Source organism: Xenopus tropicalis, chromosome 7 (assembly GCF_000004195.4).
Source record: "Xenopus tropicalis strain Nigerian chromosome 7, UCB_Xtro_10.0, whole genome shotgun sequence".
NCBI lineage: Eukaryota > Metazoa > Chordata > Amphibia > Anura > Pipidae > Xenopus > Xenopus tropicalis.
Genome location: NC_030683.2, coordinates 60,701,227 through 60,725,696, shown reverse-complemented (window position 1 = coordinate 60,725,696; position 24,470 = coordinate 60,701,227). Strand labels below are relative to the sequence as shown.

Sequence of the window (24,470 nt, the reverse complement as noted above, 5' to 3'; positions counted from 1 at the left end):
ATTTGATACTCTTTATAGCAATAACTGTTCTGTGTCCACTGGAGAAAATTACAGTGCTTACTTCATTAATGTATATGTCCAGAGAGACAGAATCATATAGTAAAAGTAAGAAGTCATAAAACTACTCATCAAAATATTCTTTGTATTACCTCTACTGATGTAACTCCTGGCTCCTGTCCAATCAAGATGCTTCCTTCCTCTTCTAGTCGTGCAATGTGTGGATCTCTAATCACAGCCTGACTTCGAATTAAAGGGGAGACATCCAACAACCAGTCAGTGCCTAATAGGTAAGTTAGCTGCCGACTACCATCCAAAGAGTGAGCCACAAAATATGCAAGAAAACGAACACGTGCTCTTTGATATAGAGGACGGCAGCTCTGGCTCCTGCGATCACTGGAAGTTTTTCGCTCCCCACCATCATCTTCCAGAGAGGTACTTACTAACCTGTAATAAAAATCTTGCTTTAGAGGTTACATAACACTATAAAGCAGTAGCTTTTGGCCTTTTTACTTTATGCCCCTACTTACATAACCAACATAACTAGATTACAGATTACATTGCTTTATCAGCCATAGTTCTAAGAAAAATATGGAAAACAAATAAGCTATTTCCCAAATCTCATCCTAACTAACCATAAATTTGGGCTTCCAGGAGCATCTATCCCCAGATTTTTAAAGCCTTTGTAGATTGGGTATCAGATCCCCATCTCTCCCAGATCTCACTCTAACTAATATAGTCTGGTACAGTAAGAAGAAAAAATGACACAGTGGGAAGGTAAACTGGTAGCAGAACATAGCACCAGAATATACTAAAAGTAATTAGTATGAAGAAAATACCAGGACAATATGCTCTAGTAATTAAAACGAGGCACTATTTTGAAGTAATTTCTTCCTATGATGTAAAATGTTATATTATATATATATATATATATATTTTTTATTTTTTTTAAATTTTTTATTTATACATACACACATGAATAAGTATTACAACACCAATTGTACGACTCACCCAGAACCTTGCAGGCGTTGTAGATTGGTATCAGATACCTCAATTCGTAATGGCAGAAGTGGGACCCAAAGAGAGAGAGACAAAGAGGCACGGAGGCGTTCCAACCAAAACTCTACTTTCACACCCAGAGCTCCTTGAGTCTCCTTGCCACCCACAAATAAAAAGTCACAGCCATCGGACACCTGTCCAAAAAATTTAGTTGGGGAACGGAAGGTGCATAAAAATGTAACAATTTAAATAAAAACCTAAAAGGCAATAAGTACCTGTACAATCTGGGCATTGGGGGTCTCACAGCCAGCTTGCTTGGTGACATCCAGAACTGTTCCCCCCGCCTCTATAGCAAGCACACGGACTGGAATCTTCTGTGATATGCCCGTGAGGGGAGCTGTGTTTAAGATCTCATGAGACTTCATGGAAAAAAAAGACACGTCCATTGTAATAACTAATGTACAGAGAGTTTGAAAAGCATTATTAAAAATGATGAGACTTTAAGATAACCAGAATTTAGAATGCATGAAATGCATTTGTGTAAGATATTTAGAATGGTACTGGGGATATAAAACAGGAAATTAACAGTAGATTGAACATGAAGGGAACTGAAAGAGCAGAGAATGCCACCTGAGGTTAACGTAAGTGGTGAAAGGTAAGGGTGATGGGTACACAAGAAGATTTGATGGCCACAATCAGGGCTGTGGAGTCGGTAGATAAATTCTCCGACTCCTCAGTTTCTGATACTTCCGACTCCGACTCCACGACTCCAACTCCTCTGTTTTTAATATGCTAATTTATTTTATACATCCAGGAAGGGGAAGGGGCACTTAAAATACAACTGAACTGATAATAAACTGATAGACAATTTTATCTATACTCCTACTCCTAATGATTTCCCTAGAATCCCATAGTCATGTTTAAAGTTTAAGCTAACATTACAGCTGAATTACAGCAGTTTTTCAAATGTTTTAAAGCTTCAGTCTTAACTCTTTTACTGCAAACGACGTATGGGATACGTCGTGGCAGTAAAAGGGCTTAGATGCCAACGACGTGTCCCATACGTCGTTGGCATTTAAGCGCTGCTCTCTGCAGCGGCGGCATATGCCACCGCTGCAGAGAGCTTCTAACAATGACAGCCCCCCTGGGCACCGTGCCAGGGGGGCTGTCATGAGGGTCCTGCGATCGATCGGGTCGCAGGACCCTCCAGGAAGCAGCAGACGCGATTGCATTGCATCTGCTGCTTCCTACTTCCCCCCCAGCGCCAGCCCAACTGAAAAGGAGGCGATCGGGTCTTCAGGACAGGTAAGGACTTTTTTTTTATTCTTGCATTTACACACATTTATACACACTTACATACATTTACACACACTTACAGCACACATTTTAGCATTTTTCACACTTTTATACACTTATTTACACTCATATACACACTTACACACTATCACACAACTTTTACACATGTACACACATGTATACACAAACACTTTGGGGTTTTTTTTTTGTTTTTTTTTTTCATTTTACCACTTTGTTTTTAGTTTCTTTTACCTAAAAACTGTTTATTTTGACAGCGTGACTATTGGATCAGATATTCTGACCACTAATTACACTGTCATGTGACTTATTTTGTTGTTTCACTGATTTGCACAATTTTTGTGGTTTTATCACATTTTATCCCTGTATAAGTGTTCCTAATCTGTTTTTAGCGAAGCTTTGCCAGGTGTAACTTTGGTGTACAAAAATAACTTTACCTATTTTGAATTCATCAGAATGTGTACTTTCCAAAAATATATAGTTTTCTGGGGGTCTCTGTATAGTTAGGGGGGGTTACTGCACATAATACGCTGTCAGGGGTCTCTGTGTGCAAAAGCTGAGTTGGCAGGTGAGAAATCCATATGCACTATTTTCGTTTTGGGGTCAGTACATACTGCAGACTTTGGTATATCTATGCATATTGGGCATCAAACTATTCAGTAGGCCTCTGGTGTTCCTATTTGGGGTGACTTGCCTTTGTACGCAAGAAATTGTGTGAGATAAATGCGGCAAATTGCAACATTTTTAGGCGATTTTCTGAAATGTCATAAAAACCAATAACTTTAGGAAAGCTTTGCAGATTGGTACTTTGGTGTAGAAAGGACTCTTTACCCTTGTTGGATTTGTCAGAATGTGTACTTTCCAAAAATATATGGTTTTGTGGGGGTCACTGTATAGTTAGGGGAAGTTTTGGCACATAATACACTGACAGGGGGCTCTGTGTGCAAAAGCTGAGTTGGCAGGTGAGAAATCCTTATGCGCTATTTTCATTTTGGGTTCAGTACATACCGCAGACTTTGGTATATCTATGCATATTGGGCATCAAACTGTTCAGTAGACCATAGGTGTTCCTATTTGGGGTGATTTGTCTTTATCTGATCTTTATCAAGAAATTGTGAGAGATAAATGCGGCAAATTGCAACATTTTTATGCGATTTTCGAAATGTCATATAAATCTGCAAACTTAGGAAAGCTTTACAGCTTGGTACTTTGAAGCAAGAAGAAATGTTTACCCATTATAGATTCGGGGGGATGTGTACTTTCCAAAAATATATGGCTTTCTGGGGTGGGTGTACTTTTTTGTAGCATTATCCCACATAAAGGATGTAAATGTGTTGATTTTGCAGGAGCTGAAATGATAGATCATATGGGGGTATGTTCCCATTGGGGCCCCTACATGCCACATACTTAGGTAAACCTATACATATTGGGCATCAAACTGTTCAGTGGACCCCTGGCGTTCATATTTAGGGTGTTTTATCTTGGTACCTAATGCTATGTGGGAGATAAGATGCTGCAAAGTGGAAGCTTTGAGGGGATTTTTGGAAATGTCATCAAAATTGCTAATTTTAGAAAAGCTGTGCGGCTTGGTACTTTGGAGTAGAAAGACATGGGTACCCATTTTAGATTCGGGGGAATGTGTACTTTCCAAAAATATATGACTTTCTGGGGTGAGCGTACTTTTTACTAGCTTTATCCCACATATAATGATGTAAATGTGTTGATTTTGCAGGAGCTGAAATGACAGAAATGACAGTACATATGGGGGTATGTTCACATTGGGGCCCCTACATGCCACATACTTAGGTAAACCTATACATATTGGGCATCAAACTGTTCAGTGGACCCCTGGTGTTCAAATTCAGGGTGTTTTATCTTGGTACCTAATGCTATGTGGGAGATAAAATGCTGCAAAGTGGAAGCTTTGAGGGGATTTATCAAAATTGCTAACTTTAGAAAAGCTGTGCGGCTTGGTACTTTGGAGTAGAAAGACATGGGTACCCATTTTAGATAGGGGGAATGTGTACTTTTCAAAAATATATGACTTTCTGGGGTGAGCGTACTTTTTACTAGCTTTATCCCACATATAATGATGTAAATGTGTTGATTTTGCAGGAGCTGAAATGATAGATCATATTGGGGTATGTTCCCATTGGGGCCCCTACATGCCACATACTTAGGTAAACCTATACATATTGGGCATCAAACTGTTCAGTGGACCCCTGGCGTTCATATTTAGGGTGTTTTATTTGGTTACTTTATGACCTGTAGGAGATAGGATACTATAGACTGGAAGCTTTGAAGCGATTTTTAAAAAAAATCACAAATTTTGATAAAAACCAATAACTTTAGGAAAGCATTGCGACTTGATAGTTTGGAGTAGACAGACAGTTGTGCCTATTCTGTATTCCCCAGAATCTGTTCTTTCCAAAAATGTACAATTTTCTGGGATAAACCTTCTGTTAGTGGAATTTTTGGCCTTGAAATCTAAAGTATGCAGCTTTCTGGAGCAGTGCTTTTGAAATTTGGTAGTGTACTGCTGGGAGTTTTTGACCTATACAAGTGAGAAATCTCCATAAAACTATATATATTTGGTATTGGCGCATTCAGGAGACATGGGACTTTCCAAATCAGTTGTATATTCGTGCATAAAATAATTTTTGTTTCTAGTATGTCTGATTATATTATGGAAAATTAGTTTTTTTTTTTTGCATTTTTAGACATTTAGAAGCCTATATCTTGTTACAGAATTGGAATTACACAAAAATTCTACCATATTTTGAAAGCTTAGGTTGTTCTGAAAAAAACTATATATTGTTTTCCTGGGTAAACTAAAAGTCCCCCTGAGGAAAGGCCCCTAAAGTGAAACAGTGCAAAATGTTCAAAAACTGTCTGGCAATACAAGTTCCGCTTTGACCAAAATGGCTGGCAGTAAAAGGGTTAAAGGAACAGTAACACCAAAAAATAAAAGAGCTTTAAAGTAATAAAAATATAATGCACTGTTGCCCTGCACTGGTAAAACTGGTGTGTTTGCTACAGTAAAACTACTATAATTTATATAATAAGCTGCTGTGTAGCCAAGGGGGCAGCCATTCAAGCTGGAAAAAAGGAGAAAAGGCACAGGTTACATAGCAGATAACAGACAAGTACTGTAGAATACAATGGTGTTTTATCTGTTATCTGCTATGTGCCTGTGCCTTTTCTCCTTTGAATGGCTGCCCCCATGGCTACACAGCAGCTTATTTATATAAATTATAGTAGGGTTTCTGTAGCAAACACCCAAGCTGTACCAGTGCAGGAACTGCTGCCCCCGGGGCTACACAGCGGGGTATTTATATAAACTATAGTAGGGTTTCTGTAGCAAACACCCCAGCTGTACCAGTGCAGGAATGGCTGCCCCCGGGGCTACACAGCGGGGTATTTATATAAACTATAGTAGGGTTTCTGTAGCAAACACCCCAGCTGTACCAGTGCAGGAACTGCTGCCCCCGGGGCTACACAGCGGGGTATTTATATAAACTATAGTAGGGTTTCTGTAGCAAACACCCCAGCTGTACCAGTGCAGGAACGGCTGACCCCGGGGCTACACAGCGGGGTATTTATATAAACTATAGTAGGGTTTCTGTAGCAAACACCCCAGCTGTACCAGTGCAGGAACGGCTGCCCCCGGGGCTACACAGCGGGGTATTTATATAAACTATAGTAGGGTTTCTGTAGCAAACACCCCAGCTGTACCAGTGCAGGAATGGCTGCCCCCGGGGCTACACAGCGGGGTATTTATATAAACTATAGTAGGGTTTCTGTAGCAAACACCCCAGCTGTACCAGTGCAGGAATGGCTGCCCCCATACTACACAGCAGCTTATTTATATAAATTATAGTAGATTTTCTGAAGTAAACACACAGTGCAGGGCAGCAGCACATTATATTTTAGTTACTTTTATACACTTTCATTTTTTGGTGTTACTGTTCCTTTAAACTATTGACTATCCATTCCCTTCACGTATACAAGTATTTCTAGTCCTGCAAATTTTTTTTACTTAATTAGTTATCAGTGAGAGTTAGGCTAGGTTCCCAGTGGGCATTGTGTTCCCAGTAACACAGGAACACGACGCAGTGGAGCTGCCGCACCGTAACTGTGCGCTACGTCCCATTTAGTGAAGCATACAGTCAATGAAAAGCTTCATGGTCACTCAACGTGTTTATGCACTGCGTGCATTGGGCTTTATTCTTATAGCAGAGAAGTAATTAATTATGACTGTTTATGAATTGGGACATTTAAACTTGCTTTATTTTTTTTTTTATTCCCATTTAAATTTAGTAGGAGTCGGAGTCGGTTAATTTTTTGGCGACTCCGACTCCAGGTACCCAAAATTGCCTCCGACTCCTCGACTCTGACTCCAGCTCCACAGCCCTGGCCACAATCTTCACTACTTCGGCCAATACATCTACTGAAAAAGACTTTACATAATGTAACGTTAAGAATGCCACAAGTAAAGCCTATTACTCACAGTGATTTGGCTTAACTGCGAAAAAATGCCTGCCTTCGCATTTCCCAATGGTTAAGTAAGATCACTGAGTTATTGGTTTTACTCATAGCAATCTATAGTGTAATGTTATGCTTTAGAAAGTCTTTTTCGGGAGATTTATCACCCATAGTAGATTTTAATGGAGATTTGGCACTTGCTCCTTCCTCCTAAAAAGGAAGAAAAAAACATAGAACACCACTTGGTGGTGCAGGTAAATCAGAGAAGGAAAAAGAACCAAGAATCCGCATCACCCCGTTAGAAGAGACCTTACACTCACCAAATAACTCCAAAATGATCTCAAGGTTATAAAAAGGAGTTTTGCATAAATTAAATAAAACTGACAGTTTGTCTCACAGAGCACTGAATTTGTAACTACCTCATCCAAACAACAATATTTATTCAACTTTAGACTTGACCAGAGTGGCTCTCAAATCTATACCTTCACCAGTGGTAGGATGGCTCGAAGATCTCTGTCAGAAACCAGAACCTCAGCACTCCCACGCACACCTGCTGCTGCTGCTGCTACTACACTGCTTCCAGGGATGTCCAACTGAAATGTGATTCGTCGAGAGACAGCAGATCCAACAGAAATGTTACTAACAAGAAAATCTAGAAGGGCAACTGCTGGTAAAGGCCTGAAAGTGGAAGAGACATTAGGATAGAGAGGAAGAAAAAATGCATAGAAAAATTAAATGAACAACTTTGGTGCACAGCACAGACAGGCTTATTTATGATAACAAGCCAAATCATAAAAACTGATTCAAAACTGAGCAACCATTGATGCCAGTTATGAAAAGTGTACTTTTGGGGTTATTCATCTTTAAGTTAAATTTGAGTACATTATGGAATGACCAATTCTTAGTAACTTTTTAATTGGTCTTCATTTTTTTTATATAGTTTTTTTACTTATTCTTCTGGCTTATTCAGGGGTCAGTAACCATGGAAGTCAAAAACCTATTGCTCAGTGGGGCAACAATTTTATTAGTATTCTAACTTTATCTTACCTCCCTTTCTGTTCACACTTTTCATATTCCAGTCTTTTATTCAAACCACTGCCTGCTAAGGTAATTTAGACCATAGCAACTGGTGAGTTGCTAAACAAGGAGCTAAATAATGAGCATAATTAGACCAGTTTGTGGTGTTATAAGAATATGCAAAACTAGTTTTTACTACATTTTTTTATCCCACTTGTTCAGGCTGAACCTGAGTAAACACTACTTCAGGCCTTCTGAGTAGGGCAATGCTACAATTTATTAAAATAATTTTATTATACTCATTTAAGACCTTTATGAATAATCTGCATTATAGCAGATACGTTTATGTATCTTCAATTGCCTGTCATTAGCAGCATTAATTAACTTCAGCATAAACTAGAAAGGGAAGTTTGAGAACAAACTTCATGTTGGGTTGAAAAACATGACGTCACTGAATGGGCTCTGCTCACTTTCTCTGACCTTGGACCACAGTTATATAGTAAAAACCATTGTGCAATGTTTGGGAACCCTGGTTTTAATAGTGTCTGAATGGCAGCAACTTAAATTTCCCCACTGAAAGTCAACGAGTAACATCTGATTGGCGGTTGGTGGCTCCACCTTTTCTAACCTGGAACTGCAGTTACCCAGTGACTAACTCTGCAAAGTTTAGGGACCCTAGGATTAATAGTTAAAGAACGGCAGCATTTTAAATTTAAACCAATAAAATTCAATGGATGAAATGTGATATTTTTGAACTGCAGTCCCCCAGTGACCAACTTTGCAAATTTTGGGGACTCAGGCATAAAAATTGTGAGACTGACAGCATTTTACACTTCACCATTGAAAGTAAATAGGTGAAATGTTATTGGCTGTTGGTGGCTCCACCCACTTTTTTCTAACTCTGAACGGCAAATACCCAGTGACTAACTCTGGAAACTTTAACAACCCTGGAATTAATATTTAAATAATGGCATCAGTTTAAATATAAACCAATGAAATCTAATGGGTGGAAATGGATTTGCTGTTGGTGGCTCCTCCCACTTGTTCTAACCCTGAATGTCATCCAGTGACTGACTGTGCAAAGTTTGGGAACCCTGACATAAATAGTGTGAGAAAAGCAGCATTTTAAATTTAAACCAAACAAAATCAATAGGTGAAGTCTGATTGGCTGTTGGTGGCTCCACCCATTTTTTAAAACCTAAAAATGCAGTCCACTAGTGACCCTGGTGTTAATACTGTAAGAATGGCGGCAGGTTGAATTACCCCATTGAAAATCAATAGTTTTTTCTGATTGGCTGTTGGTTGCTCCACCCACTTTTTCTAACTCTGAACCGCAGTTACCAGGTGACTAGTTCTGCAAAGTTTGGAGACCTTAGTATTAATATTTAAAGAATGGCAGCAGTTTAAATTTAAACATATAAAGTGTATAGATGAAATCTGATTGGTTGTTGTTGGCCCCGCCCAGTTTTCTAAACTTGGAACATCGTCGCCCACTGACAAACTGTGCAAAGTTTGGAGACCCTGACATTAAACATGTGAGAATGGCAGCAGTTAAAATTTCCCCACTGAAAATAATGAAAGAAATGTGATTGGCTTTTGGCAGGCCCTGCCCACTTTTTCTAACCTTGAGTACGAAGTCACGCAGTGACTGACTGTGCAAAGTTTGCGAACCCTGGCATCAAACCAATTAAATTCAATAGGTGAAATCTGATTGGCTGTTGGTGGTCCTGCCCACTTTTCAAAACTAAAACTGCAGTCCTCTAGTGACCAACTGTGAAAAGTTTGGGGACCCTGGGGTTAATATTGTGAGAATGGCAGCAGGCTGAATTTCCCCATTTAAAGTCAATAGGTAAAATCTGATTGGCTGTTGGTGGCACTTACAAAAATACAAAAAACCTTAAATGCGTAGTCACCCAGTGTCTGACTATGCAAAGTTTGGGAACCCTGGCAACAAACCAATAAAAATCAATAGGTGAAATCTGATTGGCTGTTGGTGGCTCCGCCCACTTTTTCTTACCTTGAACCACAGTTACCTGGTGCCTAAACATGCAAAGTTTGGGGACCCTGGGGTTATTACTGTGAGAATGGCAGCAGGTTGGATTTCCACAAGTCCATAGGTAAAATCTGATTGGCTGTTCACAGCTCCGCCCACTTTTGGGCATCCAACAATCATCATATTATCATTCAGACTGACCCCATGTCTATGTGATTCAAGCTTGGGGAGTGTAGCCTCAAAGCTGTAAGATTGGCAGCAGTTTCAATTTCCCCATAAAAGTCAATGGGTAAAATTTGATTGGCTCCACCTCCTTTTTCTAACCTGGAACTGCAGTTACCCAGTGACTAACTCTGCAAAGTTTAGGGACCCTAGAATTAATAGTTAAAGAAGGGCAGCATTTTAAATTTAAACCAATAAAATTCAATGGATGAAATCTGATTGGCTGTTAGTGGCCCAACCCACTTTTCCTATTTTTGAACTGCAGTTCCCCAGCGACCAACTTTGCAAATTTTGGGGACTCCGGCAAAAAATTTTGAGACTGACAGCATTTTACACTTCACCATTGAAAGTAAATAGGTGAAATATTATTGGCTGTCGGTGGCTCCGCCCACATTTTTCTAACTTTAACAACCCTGGAATTAATATTTAAATAATGGCATCAGTTTAAATATAAACCAATGTAATCTAATGGGTGGAAATGGATTTGCTGTTGGTGGCTCCTCCCACTTGTTCTAACCCTGAATATGACATCCAGTGACTGACTGTGCAAAGTTTGGGAACCCTGACATAAATAGTGCGAGAAAAGCAGCATTTTACATTTAAACAATATGTTTAAATCAATAGGTAAAGTCTGATTGGCTGTTGGTGGCTCCACCCACTTTTTAAAACCTAAAAATGCAGTCCACTAGAGACTAACTGTGAAAAGTTTGGGGACCCTGGGGTTAATTCTGTGAGAATGGCAGCAGGTTGAATTTCCCCATTGAAAGTCAATAGGTAAACTGATTGGCTGTTGGTGGCTCCCCCACTTTTTCTTACCTTGAACCATAGTTACCTGGTACCTAACTGTGCAAAGTTTGGAGACCCCGGTGTTATTACTGTGAGAATGGCAGCAGGTTGGATTTCCACAAGTCCATAGGTAAAATCTGATTGGCTGTTTACAGCTCCGCCCACTTTTGGGCATTCAACAATGATCATATTTTCATCCAGGCTGACCCCATGACTATGTGATTCAAGTTTGGGGAGTGTAGCCTCAAAGCTGTAAGATTGGCAGCAGTTTTAATTTTCCCATAAAAGTGAATGGGTAAAATTTGATTGGCTGTCGTTGGCCTCTCCCACTTTGCAGGGTTTTGTTTTTTTTTAAACTTGAATGCGTGACTGACCAGTGACTGACTGCAAAGTTTGGGAACTCTGGCATAAAACCAATAAAAATCCATAGGTGAAATTTGATTGGCTGTTGGTGGCTCCGCCCACTTTTCAAATCTAAAACTGCAGTCCCCTAGTGACCAAGTGTAAAAAGTTTGGGGACCCTGGTGTTATTACTGTGAGAATGGCAGCAGGTTGGATTTCTGCCAAATCAATAGGTCAAATCTGATTGGCTGTTCACAGCTCAGCCCACTTTTGGGCATCCAGCAATCATCATATTTTCATTCAGGCTGACCCCATGACTGTGTGATTCAAGTTTGGGGAGTATAGCCTCAAAGCTGTAAGATTGGCAGCTGTTTCAATTTCCCCATTAAAGTCAAGGGGTGAAATTTGATTGGCTGTTGCTGGCCCCTCCCACTTTGGGGGTCATCCAACAAATGTTGCTGTTTTATTCGGGGTGACCCCATTATTATGTTATTCAAGTTTGGGGGGTGTAGCTTCAAAGCTGTAAGTGCGGCAGCAGTTTGAAAATCTTCCTGGTCAAAGTCAATGGGAAAATTGGGGGGTTCGGAGCGGCGCCACAAAAAGACGGGGGGGCCGGATCGCTTAGAAAAGCACAAGCAACCTCCTCCGCTATAGGGCGAAGAAGTGTGGGGAGTTTGGGTGTTGTACCCCTAAAACTGTAGGAGGAGTAGCGTTTAGAAAATGGGGGGCGCTAAGGAGAAAAAGAAGAAACGGAAGAATAAGCCAAAGTCGAAGAACATTATGTTGGGGTTTTCCTCCCAACACAATAATCAGCCGTGTAGCACCAGCTAATATGACAGGCCAACGTCTTTTCTTTCTGTTTAACAATTTTTGACGACCCCTAAGCTTAGCTTTCCAACAGCTGCTCAGAGCATGTAAGTATCGCAGACACTCACCAAGATGGGGATATTGTAGTCCTGGATCACTGCGGCTATTGAGATGCAGAAACGTTAGGCTTGTCTAGTATGCTGAGTACCGTATTTTCCGGCGTATAAGACGACTTTTTTACCCCAAAATATCTGTGCCAAAGTCGGGGGTCGTCTTATACGCCGGGTACTGCAGCTTGCTTCCTCATATGTCCGGCCAGGGCCGCCGTCATTGGTGGCCAGCGGAGAATTTGATTGGTTGTGCCCCGTGCGTACGTACGCACGCACGGGGCGCAACCAATCAAATTCTCCGCTGGCCACCAATGACGGCCCTGGCCCTGGCCGGGCATATGAGGAAGCAAGCTGCAACAAGGAAGACGCAGACGGTGGGGGAGCCGCAGGAAAGCCACAGGGGAGCCGCAGGAGGTACGGTAGCTTGGATGTAGCTTGGATGGGGGAAGCTGAGGGAGGCCAGAGGAAGTTGCTGGGGGGGGAGGAAGTTGCTGGGGGGGGGGGAGGAAGCTGGAGGAAGTTGCTGGGGGGGGGGAGGAAGCTGGAGGAAGTTGCTGGGGGGGGGGGGTGCTGGAGAAAGTCCACTGCGCTGACTTGTACATTGCTAAAGGGTAACTTTAGCCAAGCACTATTCACAAGCAATGATTTGATTCTTTATGGCTGCAACACAGAAGTGACATTCTGATTCGTTTATGCTCCATGTACACTCACAGCTGCCTACCTGCATGTTGTATTTTTTAGGGGGGCCCTGGTTACCAATGTTTTAGGGGGCCCTGGTTACCAATGTTTTAGGGGGCCCTGGTTACCAATGATTTAGGGGGCCCTGGTTACCAATGTTTTAGTGGGCCCTAGCTACTAATGTTTTAGGGGGCCTTGGCTACCAATGTCCTGTGTGAGCACTCTAACCAATGAAAGCAGTTGTATACAACAACCAGCCAGTCGCCTGGCCTTTGGTGTGCGTTGGAAGAGGGGTAGTCTTATACAGCGAGTATATTCCAAACACTATATTTTAACTGGAAAAGTTGGGGGTCGTCTTATACATCCAGTCGTCTTATACACCGGAAAATACGGTATATAAAATATGGCATTTTTAGCTATTTTTATTTTCAGGGTTTAGTTCTCCTTTAAGTAATACAGGTATGGGACCTGTTATCCAGAAAGGTCGGGACCTGGGGTTTTCCGGATAAAGGATCTTTCCGTAATTTGGATCTCCATAACTTAACTCTGCTAAAAATCATTTAAATATTGAATAAATCCAATAGGCTTGTTTTGCCCCCAATAAGGATTAATTATATCTTAGGATCAAAATACAAGGTTCTGTTTTATTATTACAGAGAAAAAGGAAATAATTTTATAAAATTAGAATTATTTGCTTATAATGGAGTCTATGGGAGATGGCCTTTCCGTAATTTGGACTTTCTGGATAACGGGTTTCCGGATAAGGGATCCCATACCTGTAACAGTAGATTATTCCGTATTCAAAGTTCTTTCAAAGGAATCAAAAAGGCAAAAACATTCTAAAACAGTAAAAGAACTTTTTCTAAAAGACATGACTTAATTTGAATTAGAGAAAATGGTTTTCATCAGTCGACTGGTAAAGATCTGATTGTGTTAGTAAAATAGTCCATTACAGTGCTATTTTCACCTTCAAAAATGGTCTCTGAGGAAAAAATATCTTGCTGTGTCTACCACATTTTAATTATGCACCATTGATTTTTACATTCACTTGAGTCATCTGATTTTCTGTAAAACACATGCTGTAAAGAAACCTTGTTTTTTTAATTTAACTGCAATAGAAGACAAAGAAAGTTATGTATATTGTTACATTCAATATCATGTTTTACCTGCGCTCAGAAGCTCCCCGATGTGTCACATGCCCAATCACAGTGTGGTGTTTGGCACCTTTCTGCATCTCTGTTTTTATAGCCCAGGTGTTAGGTGCAGCAGATCGAGCAAAAAGAAGCTCTAATCCAGTACGACACCGCACCCTGCAACAATAGCATCAAATCTGTTATGTCTGCATAAAAATCTATTTGTGGCTGCTGATCTAAAAAATGCAAAATGAAATAAAACAGTGTTCCCACAGGTGTGAAAAAAAAATGAATAAGTAATGATGGGCACCCACCATGCCTACGAAAAAAGAACACTTTTAACAGCAGAAAACAAAACTGTGCACTTTGCAAATACAGTTTGCGGCTTTTGTAAACAGTATTCTTTTGTAGTGAGCATGGAGAGGGCAGGAGCAGAGCTGGTTGGCTTACAAAAAAATGCCCAGGCCACACATGCCAAAATGCGCTTGGGAAAACACTAAAAAAAATGTTTTTGCTGTTAAAGAGGTAGTTAAACATTACAATGATATACTGAAACCATATATAATTGTTCTGAATTGAATGAATAAGTTCACTGTTATTCACTCCCTCTTACAAGGAGGCCCTGGCCAAAGTTTCACTAAATTTGCTACAATGGTTGATACATAAGGGGAATGTCAACAACTGATGTAGAAACTGACAGGTAAAGCTCAGGAAGTTTGTGCTCAATAGAGGCTGGAAACTGCTGCAAAGAAATTTATGATACTGAGAAAAAGTAAACTAACGTTCAAATCTTCTTGTTTATGGTTAGTATTTAATTGCTCCAAAGTACAATCTTTATGTGAAAAAACAGACAAATCTGACAAAAAAAATAAGCCATCTAAATGCTGTCAAGATCATGTAGAAGTCAATGGCATTTTCACAATTAGATCTTTCTTTGCTTTGTAGTTTTAGAGGTTTTCTGTGTTTTTTGATGCTTCAGTTTGCGCAACAATGCAAAAACAACTCTGACAGGGACTGTGTAAATCGATGTGTGTGCTATATTATTAAAAAGGTAAATAAGGTAGTAATAATGGTGTCCTTCGGTGTAACATACAGCACTACCTTTCCTTATGACATTTTATAAGTGGGCCCCTAGATGTTAGGGCTTATTTATATCCGCTCGCAAAGTGGCCAACATATGTTATTCCCTGCAGTCAGTTACGAGTAAAACCGATTGGCAGCTATATGTGAATGAGCCTTAAATAAGCTCTCCAGTCATCAGTCACCTGTACTTTTCCTTTCATCGCTTTCTGCATATAATCATATTTTTAATAATGCAAACTTACAGACACTACATTTCAAGCTAAAGGATAAGTCTCTGATGTTGCAGAATGCATAATCAAATCATTTTCACCCATTGAGTGGGTGCTACTCAGCCGCTTAACACAACTGCCAGTGACTGACTGCTTACTCAAGCTGCAGCAACACTGCCGGTCATATAGATTGGCACAATCTCCTTTTTTGTGCTTAAGGTCTCTATTTATCACACCCCATTCAAGCCATGGAAAGGGCTGATTCAACACTGGACTGGTCAGACCACATTATACACTGCTTAAAACCAACTCAAATCAACATTTCTAACCCTTTATATGAACAAAACATATGTCATCTACAGCCATCATAACTTGCAAACATGCAGGTTCTTCCTAGCACATAAGAATAAATGTAGACCTTTTCATTTTACTTGCCAGTCATCATGAGCCTATTTTGGATGACTAATCATGTGACTATTGTAAATAGTATGGCTGCAATTCAATGAGCCAGACTAATAGGAGCCTGTCTGGGATGTCCTGTGGGAACACCTTTACGCCAACCCCCAAGAAGGTCTAATTTAGGCTATAAATCATAGGTCCAAGCCACAGAAACTTGGCATCTCAAGTAACAGAAGTCTATCCTATTAACCAGCAATATCTTTTATAGAGCAACAAAATATCATAGACTGTAGCATTAACTACAATGCTGTTAACTGTTAAAAACTGCTTCTGTTGACAAATTTGAAGTAATTCCCTGTTGAGTAAAAAGATCCAAAGGTTTCTTTATTAACAACCTTCATATGTTTGTATTTATGTAAAATATCCCTAGATCCCATTTATGCAGAAACAGAAAATATTTCTGCTGTGTTCCTTTTAATAATAATAATAATAATTATATTATATATATATATTTATAATTAAAACATCCCTTTATCATTTGTGTAATAATCAATTTCTGTACTTTGCCAGTTCAAAACTGCATTTATATCAAATACAAAATCTACAGTGACCCTAAATAGAAACTTAAACTGGATCACCTGGATTAAAGTTAATTTAATTAAATCCCTCCTTTAAAAAAAGTTAAAAAGGGTCTAGACTCACCTTAAGCTGAAGCTTGGTTGTGTCCAGTTTTGTCTGAGGTTTATGGAGGCTGTGAACACTTCACCTGGTAAAAGGGTCTTGTCAGGCAGAGATATTGTAACCGAGTCACCCACACTGACTTGCTGTATTCTTGGTGTGCCTACACTAACCACACGTACTGATCCAGCTACCTCTGATACCTCACCCATGCTTTTGCAGTCATCTGAAACCATGTAAGTCAGAGTAACATTTAAAGGCAAGGTTGAAAGTGAGAACCAGGATGGTGAGAAGAGCAGTTCAACAACACAAACATCAAGGGGTAGCTGTGAAAAAAAGGAAAGACAGGTAAATCCACAACAGCAATTCTAAAACATTACTTATTATACACTTTGACAAAAAGTTTGAAGGTCACATTTTGCCTCACTGTGACATACTAGGTCAATAACATACACACCTGTATCCTGCACGAACCTTCCACATTTACTCCATCATATGTTCCTCGTACGTTTACACATGTGTTCTGTGCACCACGGGCCTGGCCATCAACACCGGATCGGTGAAACAAAATACGTGTTACAGGATCAGAGGGCGAAACTTCATCTCCTACTACCTCTCCTTGTACACCTCTTATCCTGGCTCCCAGTTTATTCCATGGAACATTCTACAGCGGGAAAGACAAGAGTAAGCACACTTTGAATTTGTCTTCCCCCACCAAATTAGTGGTAATCAAACTAAATAGGTGGTGTTATAATAACTATAAATACATTTATTAAATATAGATTCCAAAGGACCATTTTTCATGCTTGTGTTGCTCCCCCACTCTTTTTACATTTGAGTATGGCTCAGGGGTAAAAAAGGTTGGGGATCCCTGCTTTAAAGTAAACAGAGTATTAGAACATGTTCTCCAAGTATCCCATACATCTGTAATAAAAGGGAGACAATAGGGTTAGGATACAAGAAGTGCTACTGCTTCTCAGCCACCTCATTGCACTAATCTCATATAATGCCCTGTCAATCCCTCATACACCAGATCGATCTCACCAATAAATTGCTCAGACCAGCGCTGAGTTTGTTTTATATATATATTTGTCTCATACAGGTATGGGATTGTTTATCTTGAAGGGAAGGGAATGGGAAGGTCATGTCCCACACAATTCATTTTAAGCAAATACTTTTTAAAAATGATTCCTTTTTCCTTTATAAAAATAACAATGACAAAATAGGTGCTGAAACCAATGGAAAGATACACAGGAAAATATAGAAGGTGCTTCTATTTAGTGCACCCTATGTAAATAACCATCAATTAGGCACACTAAGTAAATATGGTGTAAACAACTTATATACGTAAACCCAGATATATGATCACTATATTCTTAAGAAGAGGAGAATTTAAATAATGCAATTTCTTACCTGGAACCATCCATTGAAGAAAAAAATACTGTTTGTTTTGGAAAAGCAAAGATTTAAAGGACAATGAAAGGTTAATATAAATTAAAAGTAAGTCTAAAGGCATTCTTTTTAAGTACTTACTGCATATCTAAATTCCCAGATCCCTGCTTGCTTCTCTGAGATATGGTGCTGGCAGCCTACAGCAGTGTGAAGACTACAGTGACATCACTGAAATCTCTCTGTCCTTCCTGTAGGCTGCCAGCGGCAGCCTTCCTATTCTCTGAGCATGTGTGTAACTTGATCCTGTCTGCTGTTCTGAGCTACACATGCCCCCCACCGGCCAATCAGAAGCGGATCTGGCAGAGGGGAGGGAATGAAACATATGTGCAGTATGAAGCAAGGGGGGAAAGGAAGGGAGAATACCTTTTTAGAGATGGCTGCCTGTTCTAGAAAATGTGAAGTAAAGGTGGCCACACATGTGGCGATCTGGCGATGTTTCGTGCGACCATTGGTCGCACGAAACATCGTCAGATCCGCCACACACCGTCAGGGCTGAAACAGCAGATAAGGAGGTAGAAATAATAGGATTTCTACCTCCTTCTGCCGATTCAGCCCTGACGGCAGATTTTGCTCAGGCGCCTTCTATGGCGCCCAATCAAAATTTTCTGACCTGGCCGATCGGCGACCGATATCAGCAGCCTCCTGCGATACCGGTCGACTCACCGACTTGCCATACATGCACCGAATATCGTACGAAACGAGGTTTCGTACAATATTATCGGTGCGTGTATGGCCAGCTTTAGTGTAAATTAGTGTAAATATTTGATTAGGTGAGCCAAAAGTGTGGTGTTTTTACTAAACAATAGGAGGACTATTGGGCAGTATGCTTTTTAAATTTTGACTTGCATTCTCCTTTAAAGCCATAGTATTTTTAATTAAAGTCAACTGAATTGATGGTACCTCTTGAACTTGTAGGTGCTGATAGGAAGCCCGTACATGTGGTTCACGTGATCCTAGGCGCGTGACAATAAAAGTCTCACTGTGCGACTGTGCAATATTACCATGTGTTGGCACAGATTCTTCCCCAGGTGCTGCCCGCTGTAATCGGAAATATTGGGGTACATCTTTTACCTCAATAGAGACAGGCAGTATTGGTATACTAGGAGAACTGCCAATGGCTGCAAAGAAAGAAATGTATATAAACAAACATTCAGAGTATTATTATTGCTAATGTGTTTTCCATTACTTTTGTTTTTCTTTTTAAACATTCATTATACTGCACAAGGATGCAGCTTGTAATTATTAAAACAGAAAAACTGCCTTAAGCATCAGAATATACAAGGCTAATGCATTCAACACAGTACAGGTATGGGATCCCTTATGTGGAAACCCATTATCCAGAAAGTTCCGAATTACGGAAAGGCCATCTCCCATAGACTCCATTATAAGCAAATAATTCTAATTTTTAAAAATTATTTCCTTTTTCTCAGTAATTAAAAACAGTTCCTTGTACTTTATCCCAACTAAGATATAATTAATCCTTATTGGAGGCAAAAAAAGCCTATAGGGTTTATTCAATATTTAAAAAGATTTTAGCAGACTTGAGTTCTGGAAATCCAAATTATGGAAAGATCCCTTATCCGGAAAACCCCAGGTCCCGAGCATTCTGGATAACAGGTCCCATACCTGTATATGCAGAATTAATTGCAACACAGTGCAATCAGTACCTGAAGAGATACAGCAATCCACTGGTATTTGATAACAGAAAATATAGTAGGTTTTGCACTTTAGTAATTTTGATGAACACAAATGCAATAACAATCTTGGTGTGCACATTAGGGGGCCCATTTACTTACTCACAAACGGGCCGAATGCGTCCGATTGTGTTTTTTTCGTAATGATCGGTATTTTGCGATTTTTTCGGAAAATTATCGCAACTTTTTAGTTACCAATACGATTTTTGCGGAAAAACGCGAGTTTTTCGTAGCCATTCCGAAAGTTGCGATTTTTTCGTAGCGTTAAAACTTGCGCAAAACGTCGCGCCTTTTAAGTTTTAACGCTACGAAAAAAGCGCAACTTTTCGCGCAAGTTTTAACGCTACGAAAAAATCGCAACTTTCGGAATGGCTACGAAAAACTCATGTTTTTTCGCGCAAATCGTATTGGTAACGAAAACGTCGCGATAATTTCCGAAAAGTTGTAAAGGCGCCGAAAAAATTGCAAAAAATACGAAAAAGTCGCAAAATGTTCGTTTTCAAATCGGATTTTTCCAATTCGGACTCGGATTCGACCCATAGTAAATGTGCCCCTTAGTGTGCAAGATGTTATTAAAAAAAAACTACCAGCCACCTTAGCCTCCAGATATAATAATAAACTATTATTAAATGCAACAGATGCATGAATGAGATTATGTTCTAGGATGTTAAAACTATATTTCCAATTTCTATATTTTCAGTTTCTAAATATTTACTTTAATTGAACAATGCACTTATTGCATAAAGGTTTCATAGAGATAATAATGGACTTCTTACACCAAATATTTATCATGCTGTGTATGCGGTGATGTTGCACAGGGCAACCAATAGTGAGCTAAAATGTGAGCTAGAATGTAATGTCCTTCGACTTAAAGGAACAGTAACACCAAAAAATGAAAGTGTTTTAAAGTAATTAAAATATAATGTACAGTTGCCCTGCGCTGGTAAAACTGGTAAGTTTGCAACAGAAACGCTACTATAGTTTATATAAATGAGCTGCTATGTCAACACGGGGGCAGCCATTGAAGCTGGGAAAAAGGAGAAAAGGCACAGGCACATAGCAGATAACAGATAAGCTTTGTAGAATATAATGGGGTTTTATCTGTTATCTGCTAAGTAACCTGTGCCTTTTCTCCTGTAAGGGCTCTGGTACACGGGGAGATTAGTCGCCCGCGGCAAAACTCCCTGCTCGCGGGCGACTAATCTCCCCGAGTTGCCTTTCCCCTGCCATCTCACCGGCGAACATGTAAGTCGCCGGCGGGATGGCAGACGCGGCAGCGCGATTTCGCGCAAATCGCCGAAAAAAAACTTGCGAGGCTTTTTCGGTGATTTCCCGAAAATCGCCCCGCCGCGTCTGCCATCCCGCCGGCGACTTACATGTTCGCTGGTGGGATGGCAGGGGGAAGGCAACTCGGGGAGATTAGTCGCCCACGAGCAGGGAGTTTTGCCGCGGGCGACTAATCTCCCCGTGTACCAGAGCCCTAAATGGCTGCCCACGTGGCTACATGGAGGCTTTATTTATATAAACTATAGTAGTCTTTCTAAGGAAAACACACCAATTGTACCAGTACAGGGCAGCATTACATTATATAGTAATTACTTTTATACACTTTCATTTTTTGGTGTTACTGTCCCTTTAAGCTTTGTTTAAACTACAGCTTGTTACAGTTGTTGACTGGTAGAGCATGCTGGCAGTTGTATTTAAGTGATGGTTACAGGTTAGACATGTAAGAAGTTCTATATTATCTGTACGAAAGCATGATGCCACAAATGTATATTTCGTCAATATTTAGAAATTGAAATATAGAAATTGGAAATATAGTTTCTAATATTGTAGTACATAATCTCATTCATAAAAAAAATAGAATTCGTTCTTGCTGTGTCTCTTAACATGCCATTTAAACTTGTTATTGTGTACATTTATTTTTATGTATTGCATGTTTGAACTTTTGTACTATAACTCCAATGAAAACATCTACAGCTCTGCATATACTGTAATTCTATATAAAAAATAAACAAATATTGATATGTGGCAAAAAAAAGTATTATAATAATATGGTATTATAAATTATTATTATTATTTATTTGTAAGCAGAATTCAAAAACTGAATGTAAAATGCTGCAAAAAGAAACCTAGAGTTTAACTGTTCATCTTAACATCCAACTTGTAGCCCTCTAGCTGTTGCTAAATTGCAACTCTCAGCATCCCCATTAAAAGCAATATGCTGTCTGGGATGCTGGGTGTTGTTATTCAAACAGCTGAAAGCCTGGAAGGTTGGCCAACTCCTGACATCAGCATAAGAATAAGCAAGAATTCCAATTAGGAATATCAAAATCCCACGTGGAGCACAACGTGAGATGTATGAAATTGTCAAACTGCAGATATGGTTATAGAAGGAACATGTGAATTGATGATCAGTGTAGCATCATAATATATGTATGGCTGGGGTTTACAAAGCCATGGAGCAAGGATTTCAACAAAAGCCAGAATGTACAGCATTCATAATGAATGGCATTTTCCTGTCTGTTCATAAAATGTCTTTCTTGCATATCTGAACAGCATTTTCCTCCCCCAGTCCCTTTTGTGTGAGAATTCCGTAGATACATTTGAATGAAACAGGCTAGCCCAGGGTATATTTTGTCTGCACAGCCCAGCCCCACCCAACACATCACCACAACAGCTACATAAGGAAGCAGGCCGGACACAGACAAAACGACACACAGATACATTTTCCTACCTTGTGCTGAGCTCAGGACCCCCAGAAGGAAAACAGAAAATTCCATGTCTCAGCAGAGCTGTGACCCTGAATGACTGATTGGGAATACATGCGTGAGCAAGGAGGTGTCAGTGTTCCTGTGCAACCATTTGGTCATTAATTTTTGTGTGTGTGGCTGTCACGCTGTATGCCTGTGGGTCCGTGGGCGTGTAACTACGTAGGTTTTGGATGTACCTATGTGTAGTTCTAAGCAAATAATGTGTCTGTCTACAGAACACGTTAAGTGTTCTGTTTACCAATTATGTTGTTCTAAATGTGATCGCTATGTTTGTGCTAATTTGCAGTGCACACACGTTGGTGTGGCTCCGCTTACTTTGTGTATGTAGCTTTGTATTTCTCTGTCTGTGGTGCCTCTCAGGCTCTGCTCTGATTCTTCAAGATAATACAAAGACATGGAGAGAGACAAAAGAGGGAGGGGAGAGAAGCTAGGGGGTGGAGAAAAAGAGAGGAGGACGAGGAAGAATGAGGGGAGGGCAGGGGGTGATGTGAAGAGCAACTGTCCTTTTCATTCAGACAAAGACAACAAGAATATCTTGTTGAGAGAGATTTAGGTACAAACCATCAGGAAGGGCAATACATACATCTCATAAAGGCAATTGTGTGCTGGCTTTATACCTACTGGCATTATCCAAATAAAGCAAGTGACATATAAAGACAGATTAGTGTTATATCAGTTTAAGCTTCAGTATCTCCCTAGACACATGTGTACATATAAAGGGTTAATTAATAAATCATTGCATGATGATGCATATTCTACAGGTGTGCATGTCTGTGCAGCTCTCCAGAATACCTATAAGACAATAATTCAGTCTCATTGGCTTCATACCTTTTTTCTGTTCAAATGCAGATGAAAAAGCAGAACAGGTTCAGATTAGAAGGGGGGTGACTTACGTAACTATCCCACAATTAATTATTTAGACCTGCAAAGGAAATATAGTGTGGCAGTTTTCATGAGCCTGCTTCAATAACTGTGTGTACTCAGCTAAGCTGTACATTACAAGCACTTTCAGCCACATGTCAGACCCTTGTTACAAAACTGTGCCACATTCATCCAGTTTACAAATTGAAAAAGGTTAATTTTTTTTTTTGATTAATTTTTATGGTGTAAAATGAGTGAGTTATGTTCACAGCCATCTCCTTTTGTAATAAGACATACCTGCCACCATCCTGGGGTTAATCTTCAGGGATAAATGCATCAATCACGTGCTATGGTAATTTTCCAGACATAGGGTTGAAAGCACTTATGAATAACACAGCAGCCAAAATGTAAAAAAGAAGTATAAAAGGTTTGTTTTCAGATTACTGGAATTAAGCATGGATCTGCTATACTAGCTATACAAAAAAAATATTCCTGCAATTAAAAGGAGGAATAAAAATAATGATCTGTAAATTAAGGGATAGTAAAAAGGGCAGTGGATTGTATTTAGCTACTATGCATGTTATGATTGCTAGTCCTGGGGAGGCTACACCATTTATATGAGGCTGAACAAATCACTGAGACTGCAGATCAGATCAAATTTAATTGACAGATGGTAAAAACATGCTAATTAGCCAGTGCCGTTGGGAATCTGATGACATTTTAATCCAAAAAGTAAAGCTCACATTGTAGAGTAATTTCCTAGGGTTGTAGATAGTCTATGTGACACTTAGCAAGAAAAAACAACCCTATAGGAAATATTTATAGGTAAATATTTTTAAATATTTTTATTTTAAAATTATTTCACTTTTGTCATGATTAATATGGCCAACTCTATTCTGGAGTCAAAGTTATTAACTATACCTATGTTATTAGGGTGATTATGAGACAATCTGAGTATTTCTAAGACCTTATTTCATTTTATCATTTAAAGTAAAATGTATTATTTTAAAAAAAGGACTGGATAATTGTTACCTTCAGGACTGGCAACCTTTGGGTTTTGGTTAATGCCAGAGGGTCTGCTGTAAGATGCCATAGACAGTGGGACTGTAAGGACTCTTCGAGCTTTTGTGTACTTGAAATGCCAGTGCCTATTTTAAACCCCAGTCTGGCCCTCATACCATGGGGTTAGTTAACATGTAGATTATCTGTCTGGGAAACACTTTGGGTGTATATCTGTTGGTAGCCAATACACTTGTCAACCCATCAGGGTATACAACTGATCGGCCTGTGGGCTTTAAGAGTGAAGGCACACTGAGCTACCAGTAGCTACTTTTTACAGCTACTAAGCTCCAGAAAATACCTTGCCATAGACAATCATGAGATAAGCCTCTGCTACAACACACATAGAGAAAATTATCAGTAAATTATCAGCATTGC

At 39.7% G+C, this 24,470-nt stretch overlaps 1 protein-coding gene across 2 annotated transcripts in view; it reads right to left on the bottom strand.

Annotated features, from left to right (window-relative positions):
- Positions 1 to 23,450, bottom strand: part of tmem132a (transmembrane protein 132A) — a 28,121-nt gene extending 4,671 nt beyond the window's left edge. Inside the window, exons 1-9 of one of the 2 annotated variants that reach the window (XM_031905620.1) lie at positions 23,331 to 23,450; positions 18,605 to 18,822; positions 16,710 to 16,916; positions 16,277 to 16,578; positions 13,917 to 14,060; positions 7,278 to 7,473; positions 1,272 to 1,415; positions 1,009 to 1,190; positions 150 to 444 (exon numbers count right to left, since the gene is read on the bottom strand). In XM_031905620.1, the coding sequence (XP_031761480.1) occupies positions 150 to 444; positions 1,009 to 1,190; positions 1,272 to 1,415; positions 7,278 to 7,473; positions 13,917 to 14,060; positions 16,277 to 16,578; positions 16,710 to 16,916; positions 18,605 to 18,822; positions 23,331 to 23,370 (1,728 nt within the window). In that variant the 5' untranslated portion in view covers positions 23,371 to 23,450. Of the gene's footprint in view, positions 1 to 149; positions 445 to 1,008; positions 1,191 to 1,271; positions 1,416 to 7,277; positions 7,474 to 13,916; positions 14,061 to 16,276; positions 16,579 to 16,709; positions 16,917 to 18,604; positions 18,823 to 22,135; positions 22,581 to 23,330 lie in introns of those variants that run through there. The other variant, XM_002942114.5, reaches the window with a different exon arrangement.
- Between the last annotated feature and the right edge of the window lie 1,020 nt (positions 23,451 to 24,470).